The 14,037-nt window shown below is 38.6% G+C and overlaps 1 protein-coding gene across 3 annotated transcripts in view; it reads right to left on the bottom strand.

Moving 5' to 3' along the window:
* Positions 1-250: 250 nt before the first annotated feature.
* The window catches only part of LOC126336399 (androgen-induced gene 1 protein-like), a 201,499-nt gene continuing 187,712 nt past the window's right edge, over positions 251-14,037 (bottom strand). For all 3 annotated transcript variants that reach the window (XM_050000082.1, XM_050000084.1, XM_050000081.1), the window contains exons 2-5: positions 7,932-8,069; positions 5,117-5,334; positions 4,823-4,974; positions 251-940 (exon numbers count right to left, since the gene is read on the bottom strand). In XM_050000082.1, coding sequence (XP_049856039.1) covers positions 891-940; positions 4,823-4,974; positions 5,117-5,334; positions 7,932-8,069 — 558 coding nt within the window. In that variant the 3' untranslated portion in view covers positions 251-890. The remainder of the gene's footprint in view (positions 941-4,822; positions 4,975-5,116; positions 5,335-7,931; positions 8,070-14,037) is intronic.

Here is a 14,037-nt window from a genome sequence, read left to right as displayed (position 1 = left end):
ACAATTTTATTGTATAGAAAAAGTAATTTTCTTTGCTTGATAACCAAAGCCTTATGCTATCTGTGTTTTCTTCATCTCACAGCATGGCTGGTATAAAGTAAAGGGAAGTTTATAAGTGTAGTTTAGTGATATGTGAGGGATATAAATGTTGTACATGTGTGTAAGACAGATTTTTGATGTGAAATTTAATACTCACACTGTATAAAACTTTTCTTTAACATCAACAGAAGTAATAAAAAATAGCCACAAACTTTAGTAATACTTTTATTTTTAGTAACTGAGATTTTCACAGGCCAAATACTATTTTGTACAATGGTAAGTGTTGTAGCATTAGACACTTTGGAACAAATACTTTTTGCAAATGTTTTTATGTAAATTAGAAGTGGTAGCAGTAACCATCTGACAATTGCTTTAAAACATTTCATTATCAATTAATTATTAGATGCTATCAGGCTAAGTAAAAAGCACATATTTGCTTTTATTTCAAAAATTTATTATTATTTTACATATGTCTATAAACATGCTACTGTTGTTGATATGATTGTCACATTTTGGCTCTCTTTAAATTGTTTTGCTCGAAAGATCCAGTATGTTAAAATTGATCAAATATCTACAACTGAAACAACTGTAAGTCAAGTCAGACTATGTCCCAGTGCTTTACTTTCCTTCATGTTTACAGTTTACGTGCCAACAGGATTTTTTCAGTTTCTTCAATTCTATTGTCAGTAACAATTTATGTATATAGTACACCCTTAAATATTAAGGATGAAAAATAACAATACACTTTATTTCTCAGTATGTTCAACAGTACAAAATTAAGTATTTTGATGATGATATTTTGAACATTGACGAGATGATGAAATGGATACAATGTGGTTAAGCTGCCAAGGTTATTTTTTCTTCATTTTTCTTGTCTTCTGACCTTCTGCAACCTCACTTTCTGAAAAACAGATTGAAAAATAATGACTTACAGGCATTTTTAGATGTTCTGTCAACAGTGAGAATTTTATTTGCATAATTTCACTGAAAACCATTTGATAAAAATTTTATAAAGAGACTGAAAACAATGCAGACATGGTATATTAATGTCAGAAAAACATACATTGAAGATTGACAATGACAGATTTGATTGTTATCACGAAGATAATTATGCATGCATAGATAGTCATTCTGTCTTGAAAGCTCAAAAATTATTTTTTTAAATTTTACAGTTCATCCTAAGGTTATACAAAATTATCAATACCAGTTTTGAGCTCATGGTAAGTCATTACTAGATTCACTTATGGCTGATATAAATAATTTCATGAAATTCAGAACTATATCTGTCCACCTTTTAAAAAATATAAAGTATAGCATGAAAGTGATGGGCACTAAAGAAAGTTCCTTGTTTCTGCTTAGGATCAGCACTTCACAGAGGCATTAGCCAGTAGTTATGGTTCACTGTAATAGTGTACCCATAGCTGCACATGCCTCTGTCTCTTATTTACCACAAATTTAGTGGTAGGCTACATGAATTACACTTAATTTTAGAAAACTACCATGTTCAGTCCTTCAATTACAAACAGTACACAGCATGTGTTTTAAAACAAGTGGTACGATTTACAGGGAAGTTAAATTTTAATGAGAGCTGTTTGTTCATATTTTATTTACACTGACTGATTTTTGTTATAACATGCTGTATATCTGAAATTAATCTAGCCCTTTGTTTTATCTGCAATGATGTAATCTATGAGAACTACTCTTTCTGCTGAATCAGAAACCATAAAATATTTAAGCTTAATGTCATTTATCATATTTCATTGGTGAAATAAAAACTCTGGCCCTACCAAGTAGAATAGCATCCCAACAATGACAAGATGATCATAAATGTCTCCCAGCTCAGAATGGACAAGAATGGGGAATGACATCAGCATCGGCCTTTTCAAAGCAACCATCCTCTCACTTTAAGTACTTTCAAGAACACACTAAACCAAAACTCTACACTCCTGAATCAGTTCCATTGTCTCAATCATTCTGTCATCTAAGTTTTAATTTCACTGACGATAGCAGAAAATGTAGATTTCTTTACACATTAGACACACTTTTCATATAACATATTTTGAAATACAATACACATGTGTCATACTCAGGCTAAAAAAAGGGAAACTGACTGTTCCAAAGCTAAATAATAGTGCATTTTACAGTTACATTAAATATAAAATTATTCTACCAAGTAGCAAACGAAGAGTTAGTTAAAACACTGGGTACCTCTGTTACAATAACTAAAACAAAGAGTTATATTCAAAAAATCTGTTAGAGTCTGTCTAAGGAACTAACTGGCAGTGCTATATAAGTCTGGGGATAGGACATCTGTGCTTTGATTCGAGCCTAGTTCTCCATTACTTCAGCATATTACAATTATCTTCATCCTTAAAGGAGAAGTGAATGTGATGGGTTTGAGCCCCAAGAATACTGAGTGCCATTTGACTTAACACTGCGTGCAAGATTATTACACTTAATTTAAAAAAAAAAAAAAAAACTGTTTCTATCCATTCTTGCAACCATAAACAGATATAACATTCATACAGCACATTTTATTTATAGCCAGTTACTAACACCAAAAGTCTATGCAAATGCAGTTAATTACTGTAGATCTTAGAGAGCTACACATCCCAGCTGTTTGTGAAAATATTTTTGAAAATAAAAACTCTTCAACACTTTCTATGAGAAGTTCATTTTAAAATGTTTGTCCCCTTATGCAATCATGTTTTTTTCCTCATTTCTCAAATGTACTTTGCATGCAATAACTAAGGGAATGATATGCAATATAGATTACTGTTGTATATGGGGGATCCTACATAAAACCGTTATGCCCCACGCCCAAGAGTCAACTAACGATTAACCAACTAAAAAAGAATAGATATTAGTGAAGTTAGAAAACATGTAGTTACCTGTTTATAAGAGATGTTTGAAGTGGTGGCCAAGGGAATTTAAAGACAGTGGTGCTACTTCACTGGCAATTAGACCAGAGATGATAAACTGGTACGTAAGGTGTACTGGTTTTATGTGGGACACCCAATAGTAATACTCCTCCCCAGAAGACAATCATCTAGTGACTGCTTGTTACACAATCAACCACCTTTCTTATTCACCAGTAAAAAATGTAAATGTCATGTGACTAGGGCCTCCCGTCGAGGAAACAGTTCGCCGGGAGCAAGTCTTTCGATTTGACGCCACTTTGGCGACTTACGTGTCGATGGGGATGAAATGATGATGATTAGGACAACACAACACCCAGTTCCTGAGTGGAGAAAATCTCCAACCCAGACGGGAATCAAACCTGGGCCCTTAGGATTGACATTCTGTTGCACTGACCACTCAGCTACTGGGGTCAGACTATTCACTAGTACACCTTTCTATGTCTTAGCAGACATTTCAAAGGACTATGCTAATTAAAAATCAATGAACAAAAAAATGATTCCTTCATTCTATCATTCAAACAAATTATCCTCTTCCCCCAATTCTACATCATTTTCACCAAAATGAGAGCATTAATAAATAAAGACAAGATATTACAGACTTGGTACATAAAAAGGAAATGATTCTCTCTCCTTGCTTGTTGACAAAAATCATTTGATTTATTCACAACCAGTTCCACATTTCAATGTGGCAACTGCTGGCACAAAAAGCCAGTCTAACCATGTCCATGAATAATGTGAAGCATAGGGTGTTTCAGAATAAATGTACAATTTATAAGGCTTTTCAGCATTTATCACATTCAATCTGCAATTGTAAATAATACATCAAATGAAAGACCAACTCAAAAAGTTTCGTTTTTACGCCTGTATGCAAAGGGGAGAGTGTTGAATGACCAAGAGTGATGGACGAATGTGTTGAATGAGTGAGAGTCTCATGTGAAGCCCCAAGAAATTTGTTCAGAAGGCTAGTCGTGAATTAGCCATTCCAGTGATGTCTGTGTGGTGACTTAAGGAGATACTTAAAATTATGTCTTTATTGTTTGCAGTTGTTACAAACACTAAAGCCTATAGACTACAATTTACGTGCCAACATTGCAAACAAAATGTTTCTGCATGATAAATTTTTTAGATCATGACATCTCCCGTGATAAAGCAGTATTTCACCTAAGTGAAAATGTGAGCAAACACTGTGCACATCTGATGATCGGCTAAAGCCCAAAGATGGTACAGTTCGAATGATACTCCCCTGGATTGAATGTTTTTGTGCCATATCCTGGCAGAAAGTTTATGGGTCTTTCTTTTTTGGTCAAGCAACTGTATGTTGATGTTTAAAACTCCAACCCAGACGGGAATCAAACCTGGGCCCTTAGGATTGACATTCTGTTGCACTGACCACTCAGCTACTGGGGTCAGACTATTCACTAGTACACCTTTCTATGTCTTAGCAGACATTTCAATTTGAAGAAGCTGAAACACAGAACTTTATGTGGCAGCATGATGGTGCACCACCTCACTAGTGTACCTCAGTACATAATTGGTTGAACAGTGCTGTACTCAACTGCTGAATTGGTCTCAAAAGGGGTATATGAAAGCTTGTTTTTCAAGACTTGCACAATCTGAAGCCTTTTGATTTTTACCTTTGGTGGTTCATATAGAATCTTGTATGTGCCTCTGCTACCTACCATCTGGTCTATCTGGCTCTTGTAAGAAAAATCAAATTGCAGTTTCATTTGATGTTTTATTAATAATTCTAAGTTGACTGTAATAAATGCTACAAATATGTTCATTCTGAAGCACCCTGTATTTTGGATGGCTAACCAGACAGATTCAAATCTTGATTTTAAAGAAAATGTTTTGTTACTTACCCCATACTTTATTGTTGAGTACCTCTCCCAGGAAATAGAGCCCAAAAAATAAGAGCATCAGTATGAGGAAAAATACTATTCTCTGGGCAACATTTAGGACACTTAGTACTGGATAGACCCATTCACCTGAGAGGTAGTAAATTATGTGCACCCTGAAAATATACAAATTCAGTATTTGCAGTAAGAACACTGTAAAAAGTGCATTATTTCCAAACATATGCAATTTTAATGTACTGTAAGTGTGAACTTATTAAAGATAAATAAAAGCTACATGATATTGTAATCCTTACTTACCATACAAGATAAACAATTGTGAAAACTGCAAGACCAAGCAAACATTTTGATCTTGATGGATACTTGTGATATGTAGCAACTGTCTCCAACAGTGAGAATACTAATATGTTGGAATGCATTACATGATTCAGCCACCATGGAAAAAATGTATCTGCTGCTTTTGGGAAAACTAGTTCTCTGTCAATTGCATATAGGCTCCAGAAAGTCAAGCATACAAACTAGAAGAAAAATCACAAGGTAAGTAGCATTCAAAAACTAATCTTGCATACATGATCTATCATTAACAATAACCAAGCCTCTCATGTACAGCTATCATACTTACTTAAAAACACACAAAAATGTACTATTTAAATTGGTGTTAAGTTCAGTAATAACACACATATATTGATAAGAAATTGTAGCAAATAGTTCTGACCTGGTAGATCTGCACACATTTCATGTACAGTGCTATAACTTGTACAGAAATTCAAATTGTTCATAATAAAATAAAGTGTATACTATAATAAAATATATACTTGTGAATAATTCAACATAAAACATTTATAATTACTTGTCCCTACACCAACTGTAAGTGTGATACTACTACTAGTAGTGCTGGTAGTAGTAGAATCATATGTGCAAAACGCCTGTAGACTGAGATACTACTAGACTCTAAACTACTAAGCAATGGGCAGAGGACAAAGAAAAGGCGATTTTGTTCTTGCTTTCATGATCTATTATTAAGATCTTTTTGTTTTACTTGTTTTTCATGTCAGTTTACCATTTGCTTCAGTTCTTTCTTCCTTTTACCGCCTTTGTTCCATTGCTGCCTTGTACTAAAGTCTTTATTACATGTGACTCACCAAGCTGTCCTCCTACCCTGATTCAAGTTTTCTGGTACCTTAAGTCAAACGCTTGGATGGTCACTCCAGAGGCTGCAGCCAATTCCCAAGTCATCCTTGTTTGACCACTTAAAAAAAATCTTCTGAGTGGTTTGATGCAGCCCACCACACATTCCCCTCTAGTGTCAACCTCTTCATCTCAGAGTAGCATTTGCAGCTTATGTCCACAATTATTTGCTGGATGTATTCCAATCTCTGTCTTCCTCTACAGTTTTTACTCTCTACAGTACAGCTCCCTGTAGTATCATGGAAGTTATTCTGTGATGTCTTACCAGATGTCCTATCATGCTGTCCCCCCTTCTTGTCAGTGCTTCACACATATTCCTTTCCTCATCAATTTTGCAGAGAACCTCCTCATTCTTTACCTTATCAGTCCACTTAATTTTCCACATTCTTCTGTGGCACCACATCCTGAATGTTTCAATTCTCTTCTGTTCCAGTCTTCCTACCATGCAATGCTGTGCTCCAAATGTACATCCTCAGAAATTTCTTCCTCAATTCAAGCCACAGAACTACAATATTTCTGAACTGGGGCAAAAACTTTATAGTGGTCTGTAGTAGTGTAACAATCTGGCAATTTAATTTTCTTGGTTACACAGGGACAATATCATGTAATCTTTCTTACCTATTGTTCCTGTTAGTCATTTATTTCCACTCTGGTAGTCTGAATCTACGGATTTGTTAATAATTATAAAAATGCTAATCATTTGCAAACCTAATCAAAGACATTAACAAATAGCAATTGGCATTCACCCATTCGGGTTTATTCAGCTCATCTCTTTTGCCTGTGTGAAAGTTTTTTTATTTCTACATGCGACAGGGATTCCCCTAGCAGAGACATCACATAGGCTATGAGCACATTCAAAAATCAACCTATTATTTGTTCAGAAATCTCTTAGAACGTATTAAAAATGCTCAAAAACCAACAGGAGTGCTTTTCAAAATCATATGAATAATTGATAAACCAACATGCACTGGATGCTAGACGCTTTGTGAAAAAAGGTTTTTTCCTTCAAGAATATGAATTTGGCACCTCTGAAATAGCTGCCTGGAGCAGATACCCTGGTTTGCCCTCCCCCTCCCACCCCACCTCCCCTGTCCCCAGATCTGGGCCTGACTAATAGACTTCTTTTGGCCAGACATGCTTTTTTTGCCAATGCTAGTCTGCTTCTTACGTCCTTCTTGCTCTACCTGTCATGTGCTATTTTGCTGCACAGGTAGCAAAATTCCTTAAGTTCGTATGCTTCATAATCACCAACTGTAATGTTAAATTCCTCACAGTTCTCATTTCTGCTATTTCTCACAGCTTTTATCTTTCTTTGATTTACTCTCAATATGTATTCTATACCCATTAGAATGTTCATTCCATTCAGCAGATCATGTACCTTACTTTCATTGAGGATAAAACTTCATCAGCAAATCTTTTCATTGATATCTTTTCACCTTTTATTTTAACACCATCTTGTACCTTCCTTTTATTTCCATAATTGATTCTAAGGAGTAGGGACAAAAGACTGCATCCTTGTCATAAGCACTGTAGGTAGATTACTTCTTACCATGATCACAAAAAAAATTATGAAGCTCTAAATTTCCTTCTTCACCATCATGCCAGATCCCATAGTTCCATTCCATTATTAACATCTGTTTCATTCTGTCTGATATCACTTTATCAAGAATGTTTGTTGACATTCCAGTTTACTTTCTAAAGAAGTATGTTTTCCTCTGTATCTTCTCATTTTCTTTGAACAAAAATACCATTGGTTTAAAAAGCTTGAAATCCTTTTCTGTATGTCACTGTCAGTCTAATGGCAAGCTGAAATTATTCATGCTAAATTTTCCTTAATAAAAGAACTCAACTCCATAGCCTCCACAATGTCTTAAATGCAACAAATGTTATCAGTAATATACTAGAGATTATGCAGTGATTTACTTACAGTTGAGAGAGGGAAAGCCAAAGACGCCTGAATAAAATCTCTCAGACTCCGAATGAATGGTGTCTTCTTAGGATGAGAGTCATTTGTTCCAATGAGATCATTGATGACACATATCGTGAAGTACACAGTTTGTAACACCTGAAAAGAAGAAGTAATTAATTATTTGAATCTGAAGCTGTGCTCAGGGAGGTAATTTTTTATTGGTGAAATAGTTCTGTCATTAAAGTGAGGAAAACATCTAAAATAGCTGCTTTTAATTCAAATTTAAATTGAAAGAAAATTATAAACACTACATGTAATTGGCTATTTTACTTTGTGGGACTGTAGCATGTCAAACAGAATGTTACCATGACAGAGCTATTCAGGAAAGTAGCTGTGTCTACTGTACAGTCTAATTGTTTTCTTACTCAGTGGTGCAGTAGAATCCAGTTTTGTAGGCTTTTGCTGCAAACTACTACATGGAAAGATACTGTAATAAACTTTACCTGTCACCATTAATATACTCTAATTGGCAAAATTAGACTGCTACCTAGACTTGTCTCTTAAATTATTAGTTATGATCCCTAAGTATATTTAGCATTGTCAAATGCTGAAGTTCCCTATTACATGTTCAATGGTTCAATAACTTGAACCAGGTACTTATCATATTCTGACACATGATAGCTTGTACATCTTGTCTGCCTTTAATACCTTCAACTGATAGGGTGTGGTGCAGAGCATGTGTCAACTGTGCATAATATAACCTTGTACATGTTCAGGGCTTTTAATATCATTTAAAATTGTGTTACCAGCTAATAGTTTAGCAGAATCTTTCATTCATTGCTGAAGGTGGGTGTAAGCTACACAATCCAGATTTTTACTGACTTTTTAATAGTGAATTTTTAAATACACAATTTTGGTGACACATTGCAGTGCTAGCTCTCTCTCTCTCTCTCTCTCTCTCTCTCTCTCTCTCTCTCTCTCTCTCTCTCTGTGTGTGTGTGTCCTCTCTTGAATAGAAAGAGGAAACTGAGGAAGGAAACTGTCTGTGACACAAGAGTTCAGTCATCATGGATTTGACAGAAATAGCGCAATAATTTTGATAACTTATTACTTGGAGAAACTTAATGTAGCTCAAGACTTTTTATATTGTACACGTGTGTGCCTAAGTAAAAAGGAAGAAAGTGACTGACATACAATATGTCATTGCCAAGTAACATAGCGTTATGAAATTTTGATTGCACCTAGAAAGAACTGCTGCAGTAGAGCACAGAAAGTAACTTCAAGAAAAAAGAAATACGCAATGAGATGAACAGAAATGACACTTTTATTCAAACAATTTCTCTGACGTCATCATGATTCATATGGTCCCCTGGACATTATAAACAGTGGGACAAGTTTCTTAACAGGGTTTGAGAACACAGATGGCACAGCATTCTCTGCAATGTCCTCCAATGATAGCTAAAAGGGTGCTAAGGAGTTCTTATAATAGAACATTCAATTGGTCCACCAGTGGGGTTGACATCTGTTAGACACATGCGAAGGTGCATGTTGATACATGTGGAGGTGCTGCAATGCGTCTCTCCAATGCATCCCACTCTTATTCAGTGGGATTTAAATCATATGAATGGGCTGATCAGTCTATTTGAAGAATATCCTCTGTTCGCAAGAGCTCCTCCACTAGCGCCATTCAATGCACTTGTGCATTGTCATCCACAAAAGCCGAATGCACGCCAGAAGAGACACATGCGGGGAAGAATTACAGTGTCACAACAACACTGACTGATAAGTGTACCCTGTTCAAATATTTGGAGGTCCCACCTCTCGCCATGAGTGTGTGTCCAGCTTTGTCTGACGTGATCATTTTGGTGGTCTGTGTGTTTTGGTGTGGGGAGGCATAATGTTGCAGGGGTGTACTGATCTCTGAGACTGAAAATAGTACGTTCACCAGTCAATGTTATTGTGACACTGTACTTGTTCCCATGTGCATTCCGCCTTAACTTCGTTTTTATGGATGTATAAATCTAACACATGACCTCTTCCCCCAGCCATTTGTGTTGGTGACTAGGCCAGCGGCGCTGACCTGTATGGAATATAAGCAGCTTTCTTAAGACTTTTTTCCTACATATCTTGGAACATATGAGTTTGCAGACCCCTTGCATGATAATGAAAGTGCTCAGTTTTCACTTATCTACCGATTCTGTCAATGTTGAGTTAACTGCGCCTCATGATCTTAGGGGTGGTTCTCTCAAAAACTGCGGGTGGGAACTGAGACAATACTTGAGTCCAGTTACGAGGTAAAATAAAATCGCAAAAGTTATTGGTGAAATATGAACTGAATGTGCCCAAGGTCTTCAATTGATAGAAGTTTAGCTTTTTTGGGCAACTGTGGCAGATCTTTCATAAATCTGCTGGTCTAGGAGTCGGTCATTCCCAGTGTTGTACTCTCCAACAGTCACCAATGTATACTACAACATAAAACTATGAACATATTGCAGAGAATTAAAAAAACTATATATATATATATATATATATATATATATATATATATATATATATATCACTATTTCCTATCTGGCTCTGTGTGTGTCACACCTTACTCGGGCTAAAATACCAGCTCGCAGATAAAATGTGTACTATCTCTCACAAAGAAAGTTCCTTTGTCAGATTCACATTTCGAACCTTTAAGTCACAGCAAAGAGGGAAAGTAGAAAGGTGGAAGGAGTATCTAGAGGGTCTATACAATGGGGATGAATTTGAAGAAAATATTATAGAAAGGAAAATGAATATACATTTAATGGTTAGGAAGTCTTTTCTGACAGTATTTGTAAGGTGTGTTGTCATGAATGGAAGTGAAACATGTACGGTAAACATTTTAGACAAAAAGGGGAATAGAAGCTTTCGAAAGTTGAAGATTAAGTGGGACGATCACGTAACTCATGAGGAGGTACTGAATATAACTGGGGAGACTAGAAATCTGTGGCACAACTGGACCAAAAGAAGGGCTCAGTTGATAGGACACATTCTGAGACAGCGAGGGATGGCAGTTTTAGTACTGGAGCGAGGCGTGGGGGACGGAGGGGGGAGGGGGGGGGGGTGTAAAAATCGTAGAGGGAAACCAAGAGATGAATACAGTAAGCAGATTCTGAAGGATGTAGGTTGCAGTAGTTATTCGAAGATAAAGAGGCTCGCACAGGATAGAGTGGCATGGAGAGCTGCATCAAAGTAGTCTTCGGATTTAAGACCATGATAACAACAATTACTTGTAGCATCTTTGGCCGGCCGGTATGTCCGAGCGGTTCTAGGCGCTTCAGTCTGGAACTGCAGGTTCGAATCCTGCCTCGGACACGGATGTGTGTGATGTCCTTAGGTTGGTCAGATGTAAGTAGTTCTAAGTTCTCGGGGACTGATGACCTCAGATGTTGAGTCCCATAGTGCTCAGAGCCATTTGAGCCATTGGCATCTTTTGTCAATAACTAAGACTAAATGTGTGTCATTTTGTCCAACCAGGTAGTCCAACAGGACAACGTGAACACATTTTTGAAATTGTGAACTCATGAGAATACTACTTTATGTTGAATTCCTTACGCACTTGCTGCTCTAGAAACGGTGATCTAACGTAGACAACCTGATCAAAAGCATCGGGACACCTTTAGTGGACATTGCTATGAGATGTGTCTAGCCTTTGTCTTTATCACGGCTTCAACTCTGCCGGAGACATTCAGAAAGAGGTGTCAATGTCTTACGGCAGCCCAGTCTTTCTCAAGAGCCAAAATGAAAGAAGGTGGACGGTGGGGTTTGGAGCAAATCTACGTTGTAACTTATTCCAAAGATGTTTTATTGGGTTCAGGTTGGGACTCTGAGCGGGCCACTCTTTTCCAAAAATGTTAACGACCACAAACCACAGTCTGACAGACCCTGGTTTATGACAGGGTGCTTTGCTATACTTATAGAAAGAATTGTCTCCGAACTGTTGATCTACTTCATGCAGTACATAATGGATTAAAATGTGTCGATACCCTTCCGTATTTATCATTTCCTTAAGTGCAATAATCGGACTAGGTCTCAGTCACGAAAAAGATCCACACCATAACACCACAACCTCTGTACTTCGTGGTTGGAACTAAACATGATAAGTGATATTCTACAGGCATTCGCCAAACTCAAGTTCATCCATCGGATTACCATAGGGTGCTGCGTGATTCATTACTCCAAATCACTCGTTTCCGATTGGTCAGTGACACCGCACTTTACACCACCTCACGCGTAGCTTTAGTGTACAGAGATAACTTAAAACGCGTCTGAAAGAAAGTAGCAACTGGAAACAGTGCTCCTTGCGACAACAGGACAGTAACTTCTTCCAAATGAATACCAAACTAGATGCCGCAGCTCCAAACTGGAAACAAAGTACATGGGGAGAGATTAATCCATGAAGGAAATAGCACAGAGTGGATAAGGCCATTAGACTCGCCCAAGATTCATAATTTTAGTATAAGGGGAGATCAAAACGTTTCCGCTTGAGGACGCTGTTGCAGCTCATATGTAACATAACACAGCTCCTAAGCGGATTTGTAAACAGCGACACGTAGGCAATTGGTCGTCGTGTCTTTCCGGCGTGCGCGTGGATGGTCAAAACGTGTATGCCAATGGACTCCACATCAAAGAAGAAAGAGCGGTAGACTGCGAGATGCTGGAAAGACAACGCCAACGAAGCAATGGCGGCGAGATGTCTTAATAAAGGAGACTGGAATGACCGTGAACGATGGAGATTGGGATGCGAGAGGCGGCGGCAGCCGTAGAACGTGGCTCTGAGCACTATGGGACTTAACTGCTGTGGTCATCAGTCCCCTAGAACTTAGAACTACTTAAACCTAACTAACCTAAGGACATCACACACATCCATGCCCGAGGCAGGATTCGAACCTGCGACCGTAGCAGTCACGCGGTTCCGGACTGAGCGCCTTAACCGCTAGACCACCACGGCCGGCGCAGCCGTAGAAACCTCGCTCATATATATATCCAAATGGGACCAACGTGCTGTTATTCTTTTCATGGCTGCCTAAGGAAAAACACTGGTAGGAATCCATCGAAGAATGAAGAATGTGTATGGAGCAGCTTGTCTCTCTTAAACCACCGTTGTAGAATGGTGGCTGCGCGAGATTAGCCGAGCGGTCTTGGATGCTGTAGTCATAGACTGAGAGGACACCACAAAATCCGGTCCCCGGGCAGAGAGAATCCCCAACCCGGACGAGTATCGAACCCGGAACTCCGTGATCTACAGGTAGCAACACTAGCCACTTTTTTTATGAATCCCATTTTGTTCGTTTCTTTCGTTGCATGCATTCGGAGCGGACGTCCTATGACATTCTTTCATTCACTCTGTTTTCTTTTCTTTTTTTTAAGATGGCAGCTAACCCTCTGGCCGAACACGCTGAGTTACGGTGCCGACGTCACTAGACCACAAGCTGCGATCTACGAAGAGGGAGAAAGAGGCAGATTAAAATTGTGTAGCACCAGCAGTAGCGAGTAGCTTTGTCTTTATCGAGCGTTCAATGTGTGGGGAGGGAGGGAGGGAGGGAGGGAGGGAGGGAGGGAGGGAGGGAGGGAGAGAGAGAGAGAGAGAGAGAGAGAGAGAGAGAGAGAGAGAGATGACTCAGGTTACGGAATGAGGTTCGCGTACCAGTTCGAAACACTAACGAAATTTCCTGCAAAGTTGTGTTCACTGACTTTAGTGCAGAGGACGTTTTCCCTCTTGTGCAGGCAGTTGGGCTTATCAATGAAGTTAGCGGGATAATACACAGAGTGCTGACACCGTAACTCGCAGCCAGGGGTCGAAGCTACTGGGGAGTTGGAGCTGTTCGCTGAGCGCCTGCAAGCCGCGAGCTCTCGTGTTTGGCTGGACTGCGCGGTTTTTCGAGAATGTAAATAACTCGGGACCTCTGCACATGTGTGCCGCGACGCTTGACGTCACTCAGCGGTTCGCTGGCGCGAGTCGGTGCGGCAGAAGTGACAGCGTCGTGCAAACGGGTATTCGCGGAAAGAAAAACAAACGCGTGGGGGCTCTCTTGGGCGCAGTTCCGCGCTCTTTCGCCCGGCGGTTCCCGGCAATACCGTTGTTGCACGGGGA

Source organism: Schistocerca gregaria, chromosome 2, assembly GCF_023897955.1.
Source record: "Schistocerca gregaria isolate iqSchGreg1 chromosome 2, iqSchGreg1.2, whole genome shotgun sequence".
Taxonomy (NCBI): Eukaryota; Metazoa; Arthropoda; class Insecta; order Orthoptera; family Acrididae; genus Schistocerca; species Schistocerca gregaria.
This window is presented reverse-complemented; position numbering and strand designations above follow the sequence as displayed.